The 20,522-nt window shown below is 35.0% G+C and overlaps 3 protein-coding genes across 3 annotated transcripts; 1 reads left to right on the forward strand and 2 right to left on the reverse strand.

Annotated features, from left to right (window-relative positions):
• Positions 1-1,425: 1,425 nt before the first annotated feature.
• Positions 1,426-13,345, reverse strand: LOC143180067 (pupal cuticle protein-like). The gene is made up of 6 exons (XM_076379593.1): positions 13,211-13,345; positions 5,886-6,313; positions 3,843-3,847; positions 2,788-2,813; positions 1,974-2,245; positions 1,426-1,686 (listed from the first exon to the last, which is right to left on the reverse strand). Exons 1-6 carry the CDS (start codon positions 13,343-13,345, stop codon positions 1,485-1,487), a joined length of 1,068 nt encoding a protein of 355 aa, XP_076235708.1. The 3' UTR covers positions 1,426-1,484.
• Positions 13,346-14,207: 862 nt separating this feature from the next.
• LOC143180069 (uncharacterized) lies at positions 14,208-15,188 on the forward strand. Its single transcript, XM_076379594.1, has 2 exons — positions 14,208-14,576; positions 14,991-15,188. The coding sequence occupies exons 1-2, from the start codon at positions 14,208-14,210 to the stop codon at positions 15,186-15,188; spliced, it is 567 nt and encodes a 188-aa protein (XP_076235709.1).
• A 247-nt stretch (positions 15,189-15,435) lies between these two features.
• On the reverse strand, positions 15,436-17,703 carry LOC143180300 (MYG1 exonuclease). The gene is made up of 6 exons (XM_076379931.1): positions 17,251-17,703; positions 16,932-17,027; positions 16,615-16,848; positions 16,342-16,543; positions 15,852-16,024; positions 15,436-15,769 (listed from the first exon to the last, which is right to left on the reverse strand). The coding sequence occupies exons 1-6, from the start codon at positions 17,475-17,477 to the stop codon at positions 15,595-15,597; spliced, it is 1,107 nt and encodes a 368-aa protein (XP_076236046.1). The 5' UTR covers positions 17,478-17,703; the 3' UTR covers positions 15,436-15,594.
• Between the last annotated feature and the right edge of the window lie 2,819 nt (positions 17,704-20,522).

The following is a 20,522-nucleotide window of genomic DNA, read 5'->3' on the forward strand; positions in this document are numbered from 1 at the left end:
AACACTCTCACTCTAGGTACATGTATCTGTAACGATTAATAACTTGGTATTCTTATATTATCATTTATTATTATATTATATGATTTATTACTTATTATTATAATATTATATTATGACTATGATTTCTTTCCCATAATTTAGAACGTCATTCATATCATTCTTAACATAGTATAACATAGTTTTCTATAGCAGAATTGTATCAAAATATGTAAAATAAAAATGAAAGACTTATAATAAAATATGAAAACAGAAGATTAAAGTGCTTTTAATGAAAGCTGCTTTGTTTAAGGGAAAAATCTTTTATACAACTATGAATGCTTTAATAATTAATTATTTTTATTTCATTGCTTACTAAAATTCCGTACAGAACTTTTATGTAGAAAATAATCTCAATGATACAAAAATTCTCTCAGAATCTTTAATTACAATTTCCTTCTAATTTTTATATATACATATGATAATTTACAAATATACATACTAGGATAATAGCGAAAAAAAAAGAAAGAATAGTAACATTGTTAATTCTTAAATATAGACCTTCCTTGACTAACGAACGCGAAAGCGATAAAGAGATCACCTTGGAGGGGAATGTGATAAGACTTTTACAGAACACTCGATAATATCTGTAACGGTACATTTCATTTGCATTTCGTTTGCATTCTCCAACAAACAACCCACCAGTTCCAGTTTCACTTTCTATGTATGTGACACGTCGTTGATACAATGCCGCGATTGTCAATTAAAAAAATGATTTCACGGTAAATCCACGGTACAATGATTATAATAGACTCTATTGCATGTGTGTTCTTAATGTTTTTCGCTTGGAATTTAATAGTCTACAATGTAGTGATAAAATTGGGTAAAACTTGCAAAATCTATTATTTAACTGCTTTGTTGATAGCTCTGCCAAAAAACAAAAAACAAAAATAAATATTGTGACAGTTTTTATAAAACTGAATTGTAAAATTCATTGTTTCAAGGTAGATTTATCGACCCTTTTTTCTGTATTTTCATCAAATCTGACGGCTAGTAAAATTAAGAACTACTCTTAATTTCATATCAAACATAGATAGCAACGAAACTGCTGAGGCAAATGAAAGAATAATTCACAAAGCAAAATGACGTCATATAAATCTGACAAGAGGTAGCTAGACTGCAATGAGAAATCACAAGGAACAATCTTAAAAACAAGGACAATATGCATCAAGCAACGAAACTAAAGACAAATACAATAATCGCTACAAAATGGCGGGAAACAGACAGTGCGATGAAAGAATCTTTTAGGAAAAGAGAAGTGAAGGAATCGTCGCCATTTTGGAGAAAGGAGGAGGTAGAGAAGTCATTGAGAAGACTTAGCGTGCAGAGGTAGATCGAACTCGATGATTCGAAAGGATTTCTATCGATCCTCACGAACCATCGATTGCAATGAAGGAATGGAGAGTATTTCGTTAGTTCATTTGCGATTATCTCGAACGATTGAACGTCTAATAATGGTTCCAATTGTTTGGTTGACCCCAGGACGGATTATAGGCGCCAGAGTTCCATGAAGGGTTGGGAGCAGGGCCAGCTGGGCCAGCTGGGCGTTGAGCTTCGGCATTGTACAAAGAGAAGTGGACAGCCTTGGCTTGTTGCACTTCTGGTGTGTCTACCACTCGACCATCTGGTCCCAGAGGAGCTGGTGGTCCACTGAAAATAAATAAAAATAAATACATAGTACATAAAACAAATTAATAGAAATAAATTAGTAAAAAAAGATTAAAGAAAATTATTTTACTGAGAATTTGTCAACGTTACATTAGGAATTTAATTTATATTTCTAAATAAAAAGTAAAACAAATTAACCACTTTTCAGTCGAGCAGATAAATTCTTTCATAATATAGATATATTTTATTCTACATGTTATATATCATGTTATATATCTAGGAACTCATTAAATGCAGACATTTCTCCAGAGTGAGACAATATATCAAACCTGTAATGTGCTCCGTAACCAGCAGGTGCGTAGGCACCAGCAGGGCCGGGGTAGGGGCCAGCTGGGCCTGGGCCTCTGGGTGCTCTAGCGTTGGCGTCAGCCAGGGCTGCCAAATGAGCTGCCTTCAGTTGCGCCACTTCCGGTGTGTCCACGACTCTACCATCGGGACCCAAAGGTGCAGGAGCTGCATGGCCACCATAGGCTCCTGGGTGACCACCTCCGTACCATTGTGGTGCACAGAGGGCCACGTTCAATATTGTCGAAAGAAGAATCTGGAGAGCAGGAAAAGAAAGTTTGTATTTCTCAAAAAAAATTAAATTTAATGGAAGAAAATATTTTGTTATATATATTCTGTTTGGAAATAGAATAAATTTTCTAAGGAGTTTAAAAAATTAATATTTGTTCTAGGAATTTAGAAGTCTTTGTTTCGTGTCTCTTAGAACATTCAGTACTTAGAAGATGTGATTAATTCATAGACATAGACTTATTAGAAATTACAGCTTCATTTAACACATAAAATACTAATCAAAACTAAAATACACTTTAACTGACATAAAATTTACAAAATAATAAATAGATAATTTTAATTACAAAATAAACTCATAGGAATCTACTAACTTCTGAAATTCCTATAGAAAAAGCTATAAAAAGAGCCAAGAGCTACCTAATTATCTTCACAAATGAAAGAATAAAGTAAAACAAACGTTAAAATATTCATAAAACAATCCAGAAAAGTACAAAATGGCGTCACTGATGTTCGTCATTAAACCTGCCTAAATGGAAAGTGAAAGAAAGTAAAATACAAAGTACTCACGAGGTAGTGCATCATCTCGTCGGAACCTCAGGGTGCGTCGATCCAGCGACTACTGATAGAGGTTTAGATCTGCATTATGACTTCCACTATCGTCGATCGTTCAATTTATAGGGGTACAGCCGCGACAGTGGCCAATGCCCCACCCCTAGTAAGGCAGCCACCAGCGAGACGGGGTATAACCACACCCAAGAAAATGCTCTCCTTAAAGCTGGCTGCCCTGCCCCGTAACATTTACCAGGCTTCAACAATGACACCGTGTCCCGTAACCTCGCGAGGAATAAAACTCACCTCCCAGCGGAGCTATGCGACGTGTGGACGTCATCGCGGATGCAATTCCGACGTCCTCGGTATTTATCGGGAGTGACTTGGATGTGGAGACTTCAATGGCGGTATGACAAAAGGTTGGAGACTTCGACACACGCATAGGAAAGCTCACTAAATGCTGGAGGCTCTAGGTCTGCGAGAAACACTTAATGTAAATTGAGTAATCTCGTTTTACTTTGATGCAATTCGTTGATTCTGTTACTTCGGTCGGAAGTAATGAAGTAAACTATATTATTTTTATGATCTTTATTATTGTAAGAGTATTATACTAAATGTACTATAAAATATATGAAGATGTAAAGTTAGTGACAGAGTGATCTATATTATTTTTGTAATTTTTATTATTTTGGGAGTATTATATTAAATGTACTGTAGGAAGTTTGAAAATGTAAACTTATCATTTGTATTCCATAATATAAATTTGGAATATAGTAAAAGACTATGTTGTATATACGAGATGTATACATATAAGTATCTAATAAAATAAAGTTCATTCATTAATCACTTTATTCAAATTACTGGATTATAATTAATTAGCTAGTATTGTAAGTATCTACCTATTAAGAATTAACATTGCTTATTTAAAGAGATATTATTTTTGAATAATATTTATTATTATCCCCAAAAATAATTATATTCACAATTATTTTGCAATACATAGCGTGAAACCAAAAGACGCCCCCGATACTAAACTAGCAAATATATTTTATGACTAGTTAACATTTAATTACTTCGCCTAGAATAATTAAAGTTCCTAATTTCCAACTTCAATTACATTAAACCTGTTCTCTGTACCTATAACTCATGATAAATTCATTCAACTATGAACGCATTCCAACAGCATGCAATGACTCTAATGCTAAATAGTCTAGGAAGTCGCTCACGACATCGACCTTGAAACAGTGAAATAACGCTAGAATATTAATCAATCAAGTGGCAAATTAATCTCTAATTAACATAAGGAAATGATTCAATTCAGTTTTCAAGATTCCATTGTCAAATTTCCAGTTTTCATGTTTTTTCATTATACAAAATTACAATTTAAGAAACAAATTCATGCAAATAATATCTAATATTGTTCATAAACCAGGTGAGCGCATTCTTCTCATTCCTTCTTAAAAAGAGACGTTACAAGAATTTATTTCTGATTCAGGTTCCTATTGTCAGTAATATTTCAATGTTACGATCGCTACCGTCATACAGACAGAAAGTAAAAAATCCAAAATGTATATTTTAACATTCGATAAACGTTTTGATCGACAGCTCAACGAAGAATGTTCCATTCAGTCCCAGCGAATTTCTTTGAATGTCTCAGTCGAGCTGCGCCCGAGCTCCGTTTTCACCCACCTCTGTTGGCAGCGTGTTGTCACGTGGTGACACAAGTGGTGCATTCAAGATTTTTTTTCAAATAACGATCGTTGCGACAGTTTATCCTGGTTCAAAGACCACGTCGCGCATTGTTCGCGTGCTGGCCTGAACTGGGACTGCGAGTTTGTCGCCAACGCTTCGATAACGAGACAGAAGTCCGAGATTCCGAGTATCGAGTCGAATGGAAACTCGCTGCATTGTGGGACTGATATGCAACCTTACGTTTCGACACGTATTATCGTTATATAAATATCTATAATATTGAATATCAATGTGTGTTTCGTTATCCTGAAATCCCTTGCGTGTGTGTTTTTGTGAATTTTATTAAAAAGACAAAGTAAGAGAAAAATAAATTTAATCATCAATGTGATTTTATGGTGTATTTCAATTTTTATCAGGACTTTGTGAACTGGTTAGTACTTAGTTTAAACAATTTCATGTTTAATAATTGTTGCTATGAACATTTTTGTAACACCTAAAACTGTATTTCCATTTTTCTTTAATTTTCTTTCATTACTCTTTGATAGTTTACATAAAATAATTGATTCATAATTTAACAAATATCTTCTATGTATTTGAATGAATTACCAAATATTCATATAAATATGAACAAAAAATTTTCTCTAAAACTTTAATGTAGATATATGTTTGAATCCCACTTCTATTTTTCTTAATTTTCATTATTATCTACCTATAAAATATGTAGGAATTTGTAAGAATCATATGTAACAATGAATTTCAATATATTCATTATAATATTAAACATTGATGAGACATTAAAAAATGTCTCCTATGAAAATAAGGATGAAATCGCATGGGTGTATTCAAGAAAATTCAGTAAATAATTGCAATCATTTTAATATTAAATCGTAACAAACAGATCTCCCTCTCCCTACAAATTTATCTACAATATTCAACGATAAAGTAGATTTTTTGAGCCACTCATGCTACACAATTCTACGTTCTAAAAATTTCAATAATTGATCTAATTACACTACATCAAGCAGTATTAAAATTCATTTTTGCATCGAACTTTAACGCTACAATTCAAAGTAGTAAATTGTCGAGTACAAGCTAAAAGTATTCAAAATTAATTTTTATTACATATGCGAACCACGATAAAAGGATTCAGCAGGATCTCAAAAAAAAAAAAAAAAGAAAATCACTGAATTCAGTAATCAAAAAGCATCGACTATAATTCTCCTTTTTCTATATTTCTGTTATACTGACACTAACATACAATAATCTCGTAATAACATTATTACAATATACATTAGCACACCGTTCGCAAAACAAACAACATTGACTCAAATTTTTACATCGATCACCATCCCTCTCGAAGACCTTTAAAAAAATTCCTGGTTCTAGAATCGATCTGTAGCGACCTGTCCCGCTAAATCCTTCACCATTGGGGCTGGGCATAAGGCTCAGGGTAGGCCAGGTGAGAGATCTTCGAAATCTGCTCAGCGTGCGCTGCCAAGTGGGCTGCCTTCGCGTGTGCCACTTCTGGCGTGTCGATCACCCTTCCATCGTGGGCCAGCGGCGCTGGGGGCCCGTGGTACACGTTGTGCACTGGCGCAACGTAAGGCCCACTGTAGTCGTCGTATTTGCCATCGACGTAATCGCCAGAGTAGCCCAAGGGAGACGCCTTGGCTGCCTCCGCCGCGTGAGCTGCTAGATGCGCTGCCTTAGCATGCGCCACTTCCGGTGTGTCGATCACTCTACCGTCGTGGGCCAGCGGGGCTGGGGGCCCGTGGTACCCTGCACCGTACGCTGGGTAAGGGGCATAGCCAGGGGCTGCTGCCACGGAGAGGACGAGACACGAGAGGAGACACTGAAAAATTGAAACGTTGAGGTGATGTTTGTAGATGATTGGGGAGAGTGATAGAGGGTGGTTGAGGCCTGGTGCTTGAGAATGTTTTAGAATAATTGAGAGATATAAGATGATGAGGAAAAGTTTGCTCTTCGAGAGTGACACAATTCAAAGAACGTAAGTTTTTCATTTCAGCTATATATTAGTTTGATAAATGCACCTCTATTCATTGTGAAAAGTTGACTAGTTAAAGATCAGAATTATAGAAAAGATTAAAGACACATTGTTAAAGACGATTTCAGATTAAATGACGACTGAATGAGGAATATAAAGTGAAGTGAAGAATATTAGGTATTTGTTATAGGGTGAAAATAGTTTGCAAAAGGAGGCTGGGAGCTGGGAATATTTTGTTATATTAAAAATGTCTTGATTTTGATATATTAGTGGAGTTATGGTTTCACTTGTAATTATTTGAAAGAATATTATATACTGATCTTTCATATTTTGAGTTAAGCAGACTAAGAATACTAAAGATACTCGACACTGAAAAAATACAAAATACAACATTTCAAAATATGCAAATAATTCAGCAATAGATACACCAATTCTTATGATTTCTCAATTTCAAAGAACTAATAAAAAAAGACAAAACATCAATCATTCAAAATCTCAAATTCAAAATCTCAAGCTAATTGTCTATTATTTCCACCATCATTATTCCATTATAAACCAACGCAATGTATATTTAAAGTTACATTAATTTCGAAATATAACCAGCAAAGTATTCAAACACAAAATTAATACCCACTATTGAGGCCCTAAAAATGTCAAAAAGCTATAAATAAAGATACCTCGAAATCAGACCTCATAATACTTCAACCACACCGAAAGCAGGACTATTCGAAACGAAACAATAGTCAATAATTCCCCATTGACCCCGTGCAACCACACCGCGAGCTTGCGATAGAAGCGCAAATTACAGAACCGGAAACCAGCGTGTCTAATCGACCAACTGTATCGTTACTCACAAGGGACCTCATGTTTGCCAGGATCCACGAGCTGATGGTTCTCTGCCGGTCGAATGGACCGAGTACACCTTATATAGTCGTGGAACAATACAAGCGCCCACTTTGCTGGTGGTAAACAACCAGCAGCCTGGTTGTACGTGAAATATTTTGCACGCACACAGGGGCAGCCCTGCTTGATTTTCACATAATAAGGCACCAACACGGTGAACAGGTTAGAGGCGGTCCTGTTCGGCAGTGGAGAACCGAGGGCCTAGGATGGGGAGGGTCGATAGCGAGGGGAGGGAAAACGGTGAAAGAAACGGGGGGAAATAAGGCTGAAGCGAAACGACCCGCGTTGCGTCAATGATGGAAACGCGGGCATTGTAATCCTCGCGCGATCGAGCAAAAACGATTAAATCCTTTGGCGTCGGCCAGGTTATTCTGATTCAGATCGATTCGGTTGAAATCGATCGTTGGAGGCTGTTACTGAAGAATCTGGAAAATAAACAGGGGGAAAGTATACACCAAATAGAATTTTACCCTTGTTTAATGACTAGGTATTTCCTTGTTATCTCTTGATAGATCTGTTAGTAGATGTTACTTCTTTTTAGTGAACTTCTGAGTACTTCCAATAAAATAGAGGGAATGTATTAATTATGGCTTTGAAAAGAAGAAGAGCTTTCTAAAAGTATCTGTTAGAAATTTTTTTAAATTTATTTCGATGAATTAAGATGTGTTATATTGTAAAAGTTATAGTTACTATAATATATAATTTAATATAAGACATCGGTATGTTGAACCAATATATCAAATAAAAAATTCAGGAAAATAATTTTGCCGAAATTATTATCTAAAAATATTGTTTAACAAATATTATGATTATTGCAGTCTGGCTATATTAGTCTTAGAAGAGTTTCATACAAGATTCTCAGCTGAAAATCATAATTCTTTTGCAACCAGAAAGTGTAACTTCACCATTTTTCAGATAAAAATTCTCTGACTTCATGATTCACACGCTTCACATATGGCAATGACTCTAAAGATTCTCCATGTTTATCTTCAATGCAAATTCCAACGGATTCCGTCACGTATCGCTACGCCCGAGTTCTTAATAAGCTTTGAAGCAATTACATTTTGCGAAACACCGCGAACAATGACACCCAGCGTCTAAACAATCATTTCTAACGAGCGCAGTCTGCCTAATTGGGACAAGTTCATTATAGTGTAATTCGAGGTCTGATCGTCATCCAGGCAAACCAATAAACGTGTATTCCGTAGAACACATATTTTATGTATGTGTTCGTGTTTTTCAATATCCATAAAAAGAATTTTCTTATTGTTGTAGGTACATATTGCTTGTAATAAATAAATGAAAGTAAAAGCGTCTGTTTTTACATTGGGGCATATGGAGAATATTAAAATGAAAGAAATGAATGGTTTTGGCAATTGAGTGATAAAAACGAGTTAAATTATTGCAAATGATGGCATTCGTTGGATGAAATATGTAGAGAAACCTCGTTGAGTAATTGATCCTGAGATTTTATGTAAATCGTACATTTCATGCACGAATGCTTGGAACGTGAAAGAATTCGGGGGACCATGACGATGGAATTTCTAGCGACATTTCTTGAGTAATCAGATCGTAAAACTTCAACACAACCCTGACAAATAAAATATAGTAAATAACAGAATCTTGATAATGTCTTTATTAAGTCATCTCAGAAAGCTGTGCACCTCTCGTAAATAGTATTTATAAATTACTTTTCTTTTATATATTTCTTTCAGAGATTTAATTAAAATTCTATCAGCACTGTGCAGGAACTATTTAATGAGTTTAGTGTCAGTATCAAATTATCTTTACCTAATTAACGAATTAACTAACTAATTAGTATTTTATTAAATAGAGATATTCTGTGATATCCTAGAGAATTAATCAATTATCAGAGATTTAAGAATCATTAAACCTTTCGAGGAAATTAGACAAATTTCATGTATTCTGAATTGTATTATCATAGTAGATATTAACAGCAATTATATTATTGTCGATATGACCTGATTGATATCACCAAGCCACTTTTATTTAAAGATCAAAAAAGACTTACATCATTTCTTTACCATACAATCAACCATTATTTTGTACAACCCTTTACTAATAGCAAAAATTGACTTATGCAATCCAAACCAATACCACTGACTTTGCATTCAATTTCTAGATCCAGGTCGAGCAACCAGTCTCTCAAGTGTCCTGCAAATGTCAGTCAAAAGAAGTGTTGCCCGTCTTTCATGACATCCGCTACTGGTGGTACACAGCGACGTAAATAATCGACAAGATGCCAATGGTCGACATAGGTACCTTACAATACGCATTCCCTGTCGATAACCGTCCCTGGCCTCGTCTAAGGCAACGTGTACCGGGTTAGTGACACGCCTAATCGCCCTATAATGTTCGAGAACGATCCTGAACGAGGAAGGAGGAACTCAGCCTCTTGGTTGCTTAGCTACATCTAGAACGATTTCATTAAACGAGATTATCTGAACCCTCGTTTTCTGGTTTATTAAATTCTTTTACCCGAATGTCTTTTTTAATAGAATATTACATACAAGGTGATCACTAAGTTGTGTAACTAATGAGATGATTCTATGGAAAAGAAAGTAATCAAGCGACTATGTTGTTGTTTCGTATAAAACATCTTTTTATAAAAAATCACCTTCCTCTTGGCTATGTAATTACATCCCACATTTCGTTTCACTGTCATTTATAAATTCCATGATTCTACTCTTTAGTTTTTGTCACGTATTGATGAGCAGCTTTCTAGTGATTTTTAAGCTTCCCTTTTGGTGCTCGGTGCATCCAGGAATGGCGCCATCGCCCACACAATGAAAGAGCACAGTGCCAATTAATAGTGCGGCTTGATGATCGTTTAGCACGACTCTAAGTTGTCCATGTTGGATCCAGCTAACCAGCGTAAAGACAATGCTGCATCGGGCGTGTCGAGATCAAATGGAATTCTGTGGAAACAGCTTTCGTTAGACAGCCTATCGCGCGATCTGAGCATTATTAAGACACCCACGCGATTGGAGCGATGCACAACACGTGACACTGTTTTCTGGCCATTCTTGGAACGTCTGGAATTCCCTAGAATCCTCTGCGAATAATGACGATGATGTATTTACTAATTACTGGAGAAATACCTGTTACATGGATAATATGTAACTCTTTATGAGTCACTGTGTGTAAACTGAAGCATGTAGACTTTTAAATCAATTATTCTTGATTTTTTTTATCACAATTGATCTTAGTTTATCATCCTTGCATCTCTTAACATTCTCAAGAATCGAGTTCAAATATTTATACAGGTCGTTCAACAAGAGATATCTGAAATTTCAAGGAATAATTCTACATGCTAAAATAAGATAAAAATGAAGATAGTCGAAATTATTTCAGATTTCGTTCTCAACTTTTTAGTTGCTGAGGAAACGCCTAAAATGTCTGTGTAATGTATCTGACCACACACATCTGACTTATTCTACTGATTTTGTCATACTTGGCCTAACATAACGTTGCTAATGCATAACATAACATTGGCAGTAGAGTAAGTCCCAAGTCAGACACATGTCAGACAGTTTTAGGCGTTTTTTGTTGTCTTGGGTTTTCGAACTTTGGGTTTAAAAACAGCTTTTTTCAATATTTTGTATTCAGATGTATACAATAATCATTTTTTACAATTTCAGTGTACTTTAAAATCGGAATTTTTTAAAAACATTATTACAAATTCAAATGATATATTTTGTATCATGTTGGTTTCACTACACTCTCAAATTTTTTGTGCACTATCCTGGAATGAAATTATTGAAAAATGAAAGAGTTTTGTAATTTTTCAGAATTTTATCTAGAGATGCTAAAAGACAGTAGACGGTAGACAAGAAGTTACAGGTTTAGTTACAAGCATACATGCGTGACGTCTAACCTTCTTTATTGTGCAAAATGGAATTGTTCGTTGTATAATCTCACAAGAAACACGCAATCACACCAGGCTTTTTTGATCGAGCAGTTTGCAGTTAATCTCGTTGACACTAGTCCGCTCGATGTCTACATAACTTTCTGCACGCTTGCGGTTTTGTCGGAGAAAATCTGTGATCGAAGCAACGCAACCAAAAAGCTATAATTTATTTCTCTGAATTTTTATGTATTTTTGTGCAAATGTTTCTATATTTACGTACATGAACACTTAAAGAAAATCAACTGTGCTTAATAAATCTTAAAGATATTCTTTTTTGATGGATGGCCGAGTACAGCAAAAAGGTGTTCCATTCTCTGTAAGGTAAGTATTAATGAATAAATTAACGAAATAACCAGCTTCGTTTTGTTATGCTTTCTTTTCAACTGATCCCATTCAGACGCAAATCAGAAGCGTTTGATTTTTCCAAGGACACTCAATGGCCTTCATTTGGATCGGTGTACCAATGCTTCGCTGTTTTTATGGCAAGTCGTTCGTTCACTTAATTGCATTTCGTCTGCTTTTTATCTCTGACTCCTCAACTCTGCTCACAATTCACGAAGGTCGCTTTCTCAGAAAGATTATTCCCTGCACTTTCGGTATATTTTCAGACAATTTAGATTCAATTAAATAGATCATTTTTATTCGCTATAATGAGGAACAATTTATTAAATGAGTGATCAATTGAGATTAGGATAATTCTTCACGCTTCAGGCGTTACTTCATTAAAGAACATAATGAACTTTGAAAATAATTTCTAACAACTTTGGAATAATGAAAATTTTTGACAATTTTTTAGCACATGTCTAGGAATAGCAATGAAATTAAAATTAAGCACATATGAAATTTTAAATAAGATAGTACTGTCTTGTTTTTTTTTTTTTTTTTTTTTTGAGTAGTTTTTACTTATCCTACCTCACTAGCTATAAGCCTCTCTTATAACTTGTTTCTTCACAGGATTAAAGGATATGAGGATCTAGCAATAAAAAGTAACTTCCCGTCAGTCCTACTATACACGCTGTTACATTTTTAGTGGGCGTTACTTCAAAGCAGAATTCAATAAATTAGAATAATAAAAGGACTTAGAATAATGAATTTTAATGGACTTGTAATCAACTTAGGGATATTTCTGTCTATCCTTTAAAAAAATCCATTAAGAGAAAAGAATTATCCAAAATGACTACATGCAATTCACAAACACAAATATACTGACATAACTAACCATTTTATTTCTAAAATAAAGTCCATAAAATTTCAAGCTACTTTGAAAACACAGTTATTTACAGTTTTGTCTATTTCAATCTTCTTCCTTCATATCAAAAGTAATACCAAATATGAAAAAAGATACATCTACTAAAAACACAAGTTTCTTCTCAATTACCTACCTCTGAAAAATATAAAACATGCAGAAACAATTTGAGAGGAAAGATAGATCATATATCTTCATGCATCTACTAAATTCACCCCTAAACTCGCGTCCATCGCAAAAGGAACGCGCTATAGAACACTCTAACAACCGTTCAAAAGCTCTCAACACTCCGTAACGAAACGACCACTCATCAAAGGCATCTCCAGCATCAGTTTTTGCCCACCTGAGACCATTCCCGGATCATCAACGAGTTTTTCATCAATCGCAGTGAATGATGATCGACCAGGAAGTCAGCGACGCGCACCTGACCTCGACCATGCGGGAACCTTTTCAGAGAGGAGTCCCGTCAAGCGTAATGTCAATGTCAACGCTTCAGGTGTAGTTGTTGCTTCAGGGTGTGGTCCCCTCCTACGGGTCGACGACTCCCTACCAGGTTCGCGCATATAAAAGGGGAACCGTGGCAAGACGGGGTATAATATAGTAAGTTGTACCTTAGGGCGAGTACTGGTTAATCATCCAGCAGTGCTCTTTGGACAGGATTGACCATGAAATTCATGGTAAGTGTACCCCTCTGTGGCGTGGATGTTGGGTTGGGATCAATTGGTTGACGATTAGTGATGGCAGCTAATGGTTTAATTGGTTGACGATTAGTGATGGTAGTTAATGGTACTTGCGACATTTCATTTGCGACAAAAATGTAATTTCGAGTCTCTTTGGGATTATTTTGAGATTGACGTTAAGAACTTCAGAAACAGGATATTATGAAAGTGTTTTATACCCAAATATCTTTGAAAATCTTACTTTTTTAGATAGAAATTGGGAGACATGAATAGTGGTCACATATGTATCTCAAAACTCTTTTAGTCTGCGCTGTGGTAGAAATGCACTTTATTTAGATTTTTAATCACTTGATGTTATATTATTTGTTTTATAATATTTAAGAACTTCCATGATTTCTTAAATTTCACTTTTCAAGTCAAGATGTCTTGAGCTACTGTAGGAGGTCTTAGGAAAAATTTCCTGAACTTTTCATTATTACTGCTACTAATTACTACTACCTTTATTTGAGTACTCTTGTTAAGTAAAATATACTATCTAATGTTAAAAATATTTTATAATGAAAGTTCTCATTTTACAGTCTTTTGCTCTATTGCAATTTAAAACTAAAGTTTGTGAGAAACTTATATCATGAAATTACTGAATATTAAGTTATTAACTCTATGTGTATTAAAATCAATTTTGGAAAATCTAGGGTAATGTCATTTCTATTTTCAATGCCATCAAAGTAGAACTGCACCAGTTAACTAAAAATAAACGGAGGAATCTATAATTATCATTTGCTGTCGTTTGATCGAGCCTTTTAAGATATAGATCCTCCATCGTCATTGACACACTAACGCCCACAATTCTGCACTTCTGTAACTTTTGTCGCGTGGGCCCTACGAATATGCAACATTACGTTTCCATATTATGACCTCCGACCAAGCAAACTCGTAATCAGACATTTCATTTATTCCCTTCGTAGCCTGAGGACTGTAATAATGATTCCGCCACAAGAGAGATATTTTTTCGTCTTGCAGATTATCTTCAGCATATTCTGCGGTTTGACGCTTGCAGAATCAAAGTACCTAGTCCCAGCAGTGTCTTACAGTAATTACGGTCTGCCGATTGCTTACGATGGTAGGGTTTTGGACACACCAGAGGTGGCACATGCGAAAGCAACGCACTTAGCGATACAGGCCTACGAAGCAGCCAGAAACACGCTTGGTTATGCACGTTTGCCCATTCTGACCCGCGTTTATGCACCTGCAATTACTTATGGAGGCGCACCCATCGGGCCTGATGGCAGGGTCGTCGATACACCTGAGGTCGCGGAAGCGAAGGCTGCTCATCTCGCTGCGCTGCAAATTGTAAGATAACATTCTTACATAGAACGAGGATACCTAAAATGTGACCATCTTTTTTTTATTTTTTTGAAACCATTAAATCTAATGGAAACGTGTTCTATGTTTTCTTTCATGGGTAGGAATAAATTTTAATTTCAAGAGAAAGTAAATGTTTGTTTTTTAATTATTATTTTCATGGTTTTTTTTTTAACTTTAGTCACATTAGGGATTCCTAAAGAATCAAGATATATTTTATAGTACATTTTTCGTCTCGGACTGTGATGTATTTGACGTAATTTTTTTTTACTTTTTTGAAGTTTTTTTATTAGAATAAATTTGAATTTCAATGTCTGGAAAATTCATTAACATTTTTCAAATATTAGTATTTTTATAATAAATATAGGATTCATATAATGTTATCTATCTTCTGTGATGCAGGAATCTGCGAAGAAAGTAGGATTGTATCCATATGGAGCTCTGGCCTACCATTCAGTGCCTTATGCGTATGGATATGGATATGGTGCTCCTCTTGGTCCCGATGGTAACGTGATAGACACCCCCGAAGTGGCAGCAGCAAAAGCTGCTCATTTAGAAGCACATGCTCAAGAAGCTGCCAAGATTGCTGGAAGACTCTGAACATCTTTAATCGATATGATCGACGCATTTTTGATCAATGATATATTGCATCATAGAATTAGCCGTTTACTGTTTGCGTAACAGCATGCTAGTTTTATCAGTTTGTCATTCGTTTCGAATTATTTTGTCAATTAAATATTGGTGTAAAACAAGGATGATAATTAGTTGAAAATAAAGTGGGAGAATGTGCCATTATTATTTCAAAACGATGTAAATGATTTTAATAATAAATAACTCCATTTTAAAATAAGTATTCTTTTATTTTATTTTCTGTTTCCAATTCACATTTTCATTTTTAATTATGCATGATCATAATGTATATGTATAAAAATAATCAATAAGTGACCTGAAATACTGTATTATTATAAATAATAAATTTTCTAATTGAAGAGAGTTAATTGATATGTTAGTGAGAATCCCTTCCTATTTCAAGGGATTTACGTGCCATCATTATTGCACCCTCTCTGGTGTCATTTCCGCCAATAAATCGTATAGAATGAACAAAAACAGCACCTTCAATCCCACATTTGGATACTAGTGCTTCCCTTCCCAGACCCGCCCAAGCTTCAGGTAGAAATATTCTACGAAACCACATCGTGCGTTTAAAATTGCAAGGTTTACATTTTACGTGTATCTTAAATAAATTTTCGAAGCTACAGGTACCTGCACACAAAGCTGCCGTGTTGGACAGGAACACATCGAACTCTGTAGCAGTCATCTTTAAAAATTACATACTTTAGGGATGGCTCTAGATTTAATTCTTTCTCTATTGCAAAAAGATGCTCAGACCATGGTATACATTGAGATAATTCTATAATCTCACCACTTGGATCAACCTGGAAATACATACTGTCACTTCTTCAAATTGAAACTGCTACTTATAAAAGTCAATGATTATATGTATAGTATAGTAGATTGTAAAACAGAAGAAACTACTCTTGTGTAATATTGCATTGCGAGAAACATGTTTGTTACATTTTTACATATCTAACAATGGCTATATTGTTACAATGCTTGCACTCTACTTGAGTCTTGTATCATTATATTCAAATCCATGCAAATGTCACCTCAAAGATACGCCCTAAATGAAGGTGTTAGTATTAATAGCAGTTCTGCCATTAACTATAACACGTAAAATTTTTATTTTCTTCACCTCAAACCGTTTTTCAATAGCTTCCTGCATAATAGTTCTAGCTGGTAGCCAAACATTTGCTGTGTAGTTTAAGTGCTGTGTAAATTCTTGACCTGTTAATTCCATTGCCTTCAAGAATTGTGCATCAATATCAACATCTTTACTATTCCAAGTAGGGTTCAAGAATTGTACACGAGAAGCTAAATCAGTTACAATTCGATACCTGTAAAGGATATCTGACTGTGTTATAAAAATCTACTTTAAATCTATTCCTGTATAATATTTATTACTTACAAAGGTTCTTCTTTATACATTGGAATTCCATTATCTATACCATCAATTTCTTTAATAAAGGTGTTATATATTTTCTTAAAAATTCTTTCTATATCGTTCTCACTTACATCTGGGAGTATTTGTTTGATAACTTTATGACCGAAGTGACAATAAATTAAACCAGCACTACTTAATTTTATTTGGCAGTCGTAACCTGGTTTCTTTATCACTGTGCTTACTGATTCCTTGAACTCTCTAATTTATAAATTGCACAGATATGAATAAAGGTACACGATCATTAATGATACTACGAATTAATATACAACTTTAAAATGTACCTCATGTGGTGATCGTAACGATGCTTGGAAGGATTATATTCCCCACCAACATCGACTACAATATCACATGTATCCAAAATGCTCTTGTCACGTGATCTATAAGTAAATTTAATATTCCATACCCGTTTACATTATTTAAGAACATGAACTTTAATAAACTTAACAACATTCTATAATTATATGACTACTAAGTGAAAAGATATTTTTAATTAATCAACCACTATTAATGCAAAGGATGTTAAAGATTTTTAGTTCTGCTTCTTCATCATTAAATTCTATTTATGCATCTATAATTTTGGAGTAACATGAAATGTCATACCTCACAATAACTGCATCCTTGTACTGCGGCAGAGTTTTCAGCATAAAACAAGCGAGTGCTTCATCACAATGAAAAGAACCATCGTGGGTTCCAATTTTTATATTTTGTGACATGGTTATTAAATACCGCAGTTGGGTACACGTATAGGTTAGGAATTGTAACGATGCGAAAGAATTTGAAAAACGCGAAAAGACTGTGCTAGAAATTCTTCTACCGTAAGCAAACATCAAATGCAGTAATAATTAAATTACACTTTCATCAGAAAGCTCGCGAACTTGCATAAACAGGCGAAAACTTTATCACGTCTTACCACGCTTCTTAAAACTACACGTGACTGACCACACAATGTAGGAACCTCAATTTTCTCAGCCAATCAGGATTTACACGTCGATTGGTCGACCAATCAGAAGTTACACACGTTACGTTCGTTCATGGAGACGTACGCTTGCGTACGTTACGTTACTATTTGTTTACTAGCAATTCATTAAAGACCATATGTTACTCCAAAATTGATATTAAAAATGAATGCTAAACGAAAATGATTTAAGAATTGTTTTAAAAATGTTGTTATCTATTAGTTAGCGACTTTTTACATATAAAAAATTCAGAAAAGGTGTGTTAAAATATTTAATTAGTACCAAATGTTTAAAAATTATTTTAAATATTCTTAACTATGGTAAAGTGTGAAAAGTTTTCACATGATAATTAAGAAATATTCATATCGAGCATATAGTCGTGATATTCAAAATTATTTTATTGTAAAATTAAAAATTACTATACTATTTTTTAAAATAATTATCTGTCACGCAGATATAAATAAAATTATTTTGGATTACTTTTGCGGATTTCGATTGCTCAATTATTTTTATATACGGGAATGATCGTTATTAAATTGAACAAATAATTAACCAATAAATATCTTATTTATAAAATCCAATAGATCTCGAATGTAATATACTTTGCAGTTCCATCACATCGGAAAGCAAGATATAAAAAACGAATGTTGCCGACTGAAACTCGTATTAGAAATTACATTTTCGGTTGGAGAAAAATTCGCACGTATCTTGTCCAAGAATTACTTTCTCTACGGTTTACTGCGTACTCCTGTGCACTCGCGCGTTACCAGCTTAGAAAATAATGTTTCCACGATCATTTCTCGAACGATCGATATAAATATAGAGAAACGAAAGAGTACAGGAAGTATGTAAATAAATAAATCGACGTTCGAGGGTTGTCGCTATCGCGAAAACAAAACGATAGGGGATTGCACGTACACAATTATTATTAATACAATACAGATCCTTACATCTTCGAATGTAACGTACGTGTAACGTCGTTGCAGAAGGGATATACATAGATATTTACAGAAATGACCGAGATACACGCAAGCCATAAAGACACTTATCACATTACCTATCTAAACATCACTAAATGGAGCGGAATAAGTTCAGATGTAAAAATATATATATATATATGTATATGCATGTACACATATCTCTATACACGTTACATTATCGATAGGACTTCGACTTAAGGGGCCACTTTACCGCTAGAAATCAAATATCGATCAGGGAAGGTAGGAAGGACAAGAACAGTTGCCACGTCGATCGTTCCATGGCGAAATATCCTTGCGAATCGTTCGATCGACGTGGAAATCAAAACGATCGTTATAACGACACATATTACATCTTACTATACACTCTCTGCGATCTACATACGCGTGTAACCTAAATGTACATGGACACGGTTCTATCAAGCCGAAGAATCCGCTCGTTGAATCGAATTCCGTGTTCGTACGCGCGTGTATCGTTGAGCAATGCGAGATTTATTGCTGGAGCAGCTGGATCTACGGCGAACGTCCCCCAAGAGGATCGCTACTTAACGTTTACACATAAATACGAAGCAAGGTTTCCTCGTCGAACATCGATCCTTCACGTTGAGACCCAGTGGAGGCCATCGTATTAGCAACATAGGAACCGACATAATTCGTTTTTTTATCCTAAAGTGCAGCGGAAGATAGCTGTCTAGTAGTGTTATTGAGGAACAGAGCTGGGATTGTTACTGCTCAGAGCGATTGTGCGATTGGTTGATGACAGCGCTGAGTGAGACAGTGTGAATGGGGAGCTACAGTTGGAAGAAAATTAAGTGGCCGCTGGAGGGGGAGGAGTCATCCCCACTTTTCGACCATCTTTATATCAGTTACGCCCTCTACTTGTTAGAAATAGAGTAAGTAGCGTGACAGGTAATTTTGTTTCGAGTATAACGAGCTTTATCTACTTCCTTCTGGAAAAAATTACTTTTTGGATAACTATAGGGGCATTTCTTATTTAATTTAATAAGATGATTAATTGAGTAAATCATTATTTCTGTAGTCATTGAAATTATGATCTTATTTCCCATTCTAAATTTTTAATTAGCTAAATATATAACTTCTTACATAATTATTTGTGTTTTCTAAGTAGGCAATGGAAGTTATTCAGATTTTCATTCTTGATCAGTCCAAAGAAAACGTTTCTAAATAATTAGCTAAGTGAATTACGTCTTGAGTATTTGCCTAAGTTGTAATCTCATCCTTAATCAATTTAAAACAGAAGTTCTTAAATAATCTCCTAAGTAGATCACTCTCTGAGTAATCCTCTTATATTCTAGATGAATAACTGACAACACCATTCCTTGAACATTCATTCAGACTATAATCTCATCTCTAATCAGTTCAGAAAAGGTCGCAACAAAACGACCAGTTAAAGAGACCATTCCTTGAGCAATCATTCACCTCAAAATCTCATTCCGTGCTTAAATAATTACGTAGCTGACTATCCTCCTCCTAGCACCTTGGGAGGAAACATATCTATTACCTAACATTATTCCTTAAATAATTATCTAACACGCCATCCTTCTATCGATTCCCTCAATCGCACCCCCTACAAAACTACGTCCAAATCCACTCCCCTTTGAGAAATTTCTTTACTTCCCCAGAATATCTCAGCACTGTCTTCCACCAAGAAAAAAGAAGATATGTATTCCCAGCTCTGCGACAACAGCCTGACACAGTGAACTCTCCTTCGTCCAACTGTGTCTCCGTCTCTTCGTGATCCGTCCTCTTCGCATTAACTTTAATAAGTGTGAATCCGCTATCATGTACAAGGTTTATGGCAATGCTCAGGAAAAGAAGGGCTATCCAACATATAAATATACACTAGGGAATCCACGGATTCACGAATTACCAAAATCAACGTAGCCAGACACGAAGGACATGGAGAGCGATCTCCTCG

This window comes from Calliopsis andreniformis, chromosome 6 (genome assembly GCF_051401765.1).
Source record: "Calliopsis andreniformis isolate RMS-2024a chromosome 6, iyCalAndr_principal, whole genome shotgun sequence".
NCBI classification, from domain to species: domain Eukaryota; kingdom Metazoa; phylum Arthropoda; class Insecta; order Hymenoptera; family Andrenidae; genus Calliopsis; species Calliopsis andreniformis.

What these genes read in the sequence shown, in the direction of transcription:
- LOC143180067 (XM_076379593.1), bottom strand. Translation starts at nt 13,345, where the DNA reads ATGTCGCAAGTACCATTAACTACCATCACTAATCGTCAACCAATTAAA. An exon ending in CACTTACCATGAATTTCATG is followed by an intron (nt 6,314 to 13,210) that starts GTCAATCCTGTC and finishes TCAATTTTTCAG; the next exon opens with TGTCTCCTCTCGTGTCTCGT. An exon ending in ACGAGATGATGCACTACCTC is followed by an intron (nt 2,246 to 2,787) that starts GTGAGTACTTTG and finishes CCTGCTCTCCAG; the next exon opens with ATTCTTCTTTCGACAATATT.
- LOC143180300 (XM_076379931.1), bottom strand. Translation starts at nt 17,477, where the DNA reads ATGTTTGCTTACGGTAGAAGAATTTCTAGCACAGTCTTTTCGCGTTTT. An exon ending in AAGGATGCAGTTATTGTGAG is followed by an intron (nt 17,028 to 17,250) that starts GTATGACATTTC and finishes ATTTACTTATAG; the next exon opens with ATCACGTGACAAGAGCATTT. An exon ending in ATGTATAAAGAAGAACCTTT is followed by an intron (nt 16,544 to 16,614) that starts GTAAGTAATAAA and finishes TATCCTTTACAG; the next exon opens with GTATCGAATTGTAACTGATT.
- LOC143180069 (XM_076379594.1), top strand. Translation starts at nt 14,208, where the DNA reads ATGATTCCGCCACAAGAGAGATATTTTTTCGTCTTGCAGATTATCTTC. An exon ending in ATCTCGCTGCGCTGCAAATT is followed by an intron (nt 14,577 to 14,990) that starts GTAAGATAACAT and finishes TCTGTGATGCAG; the next exon opens with GAATCTGCGAAGAAAGTAGG.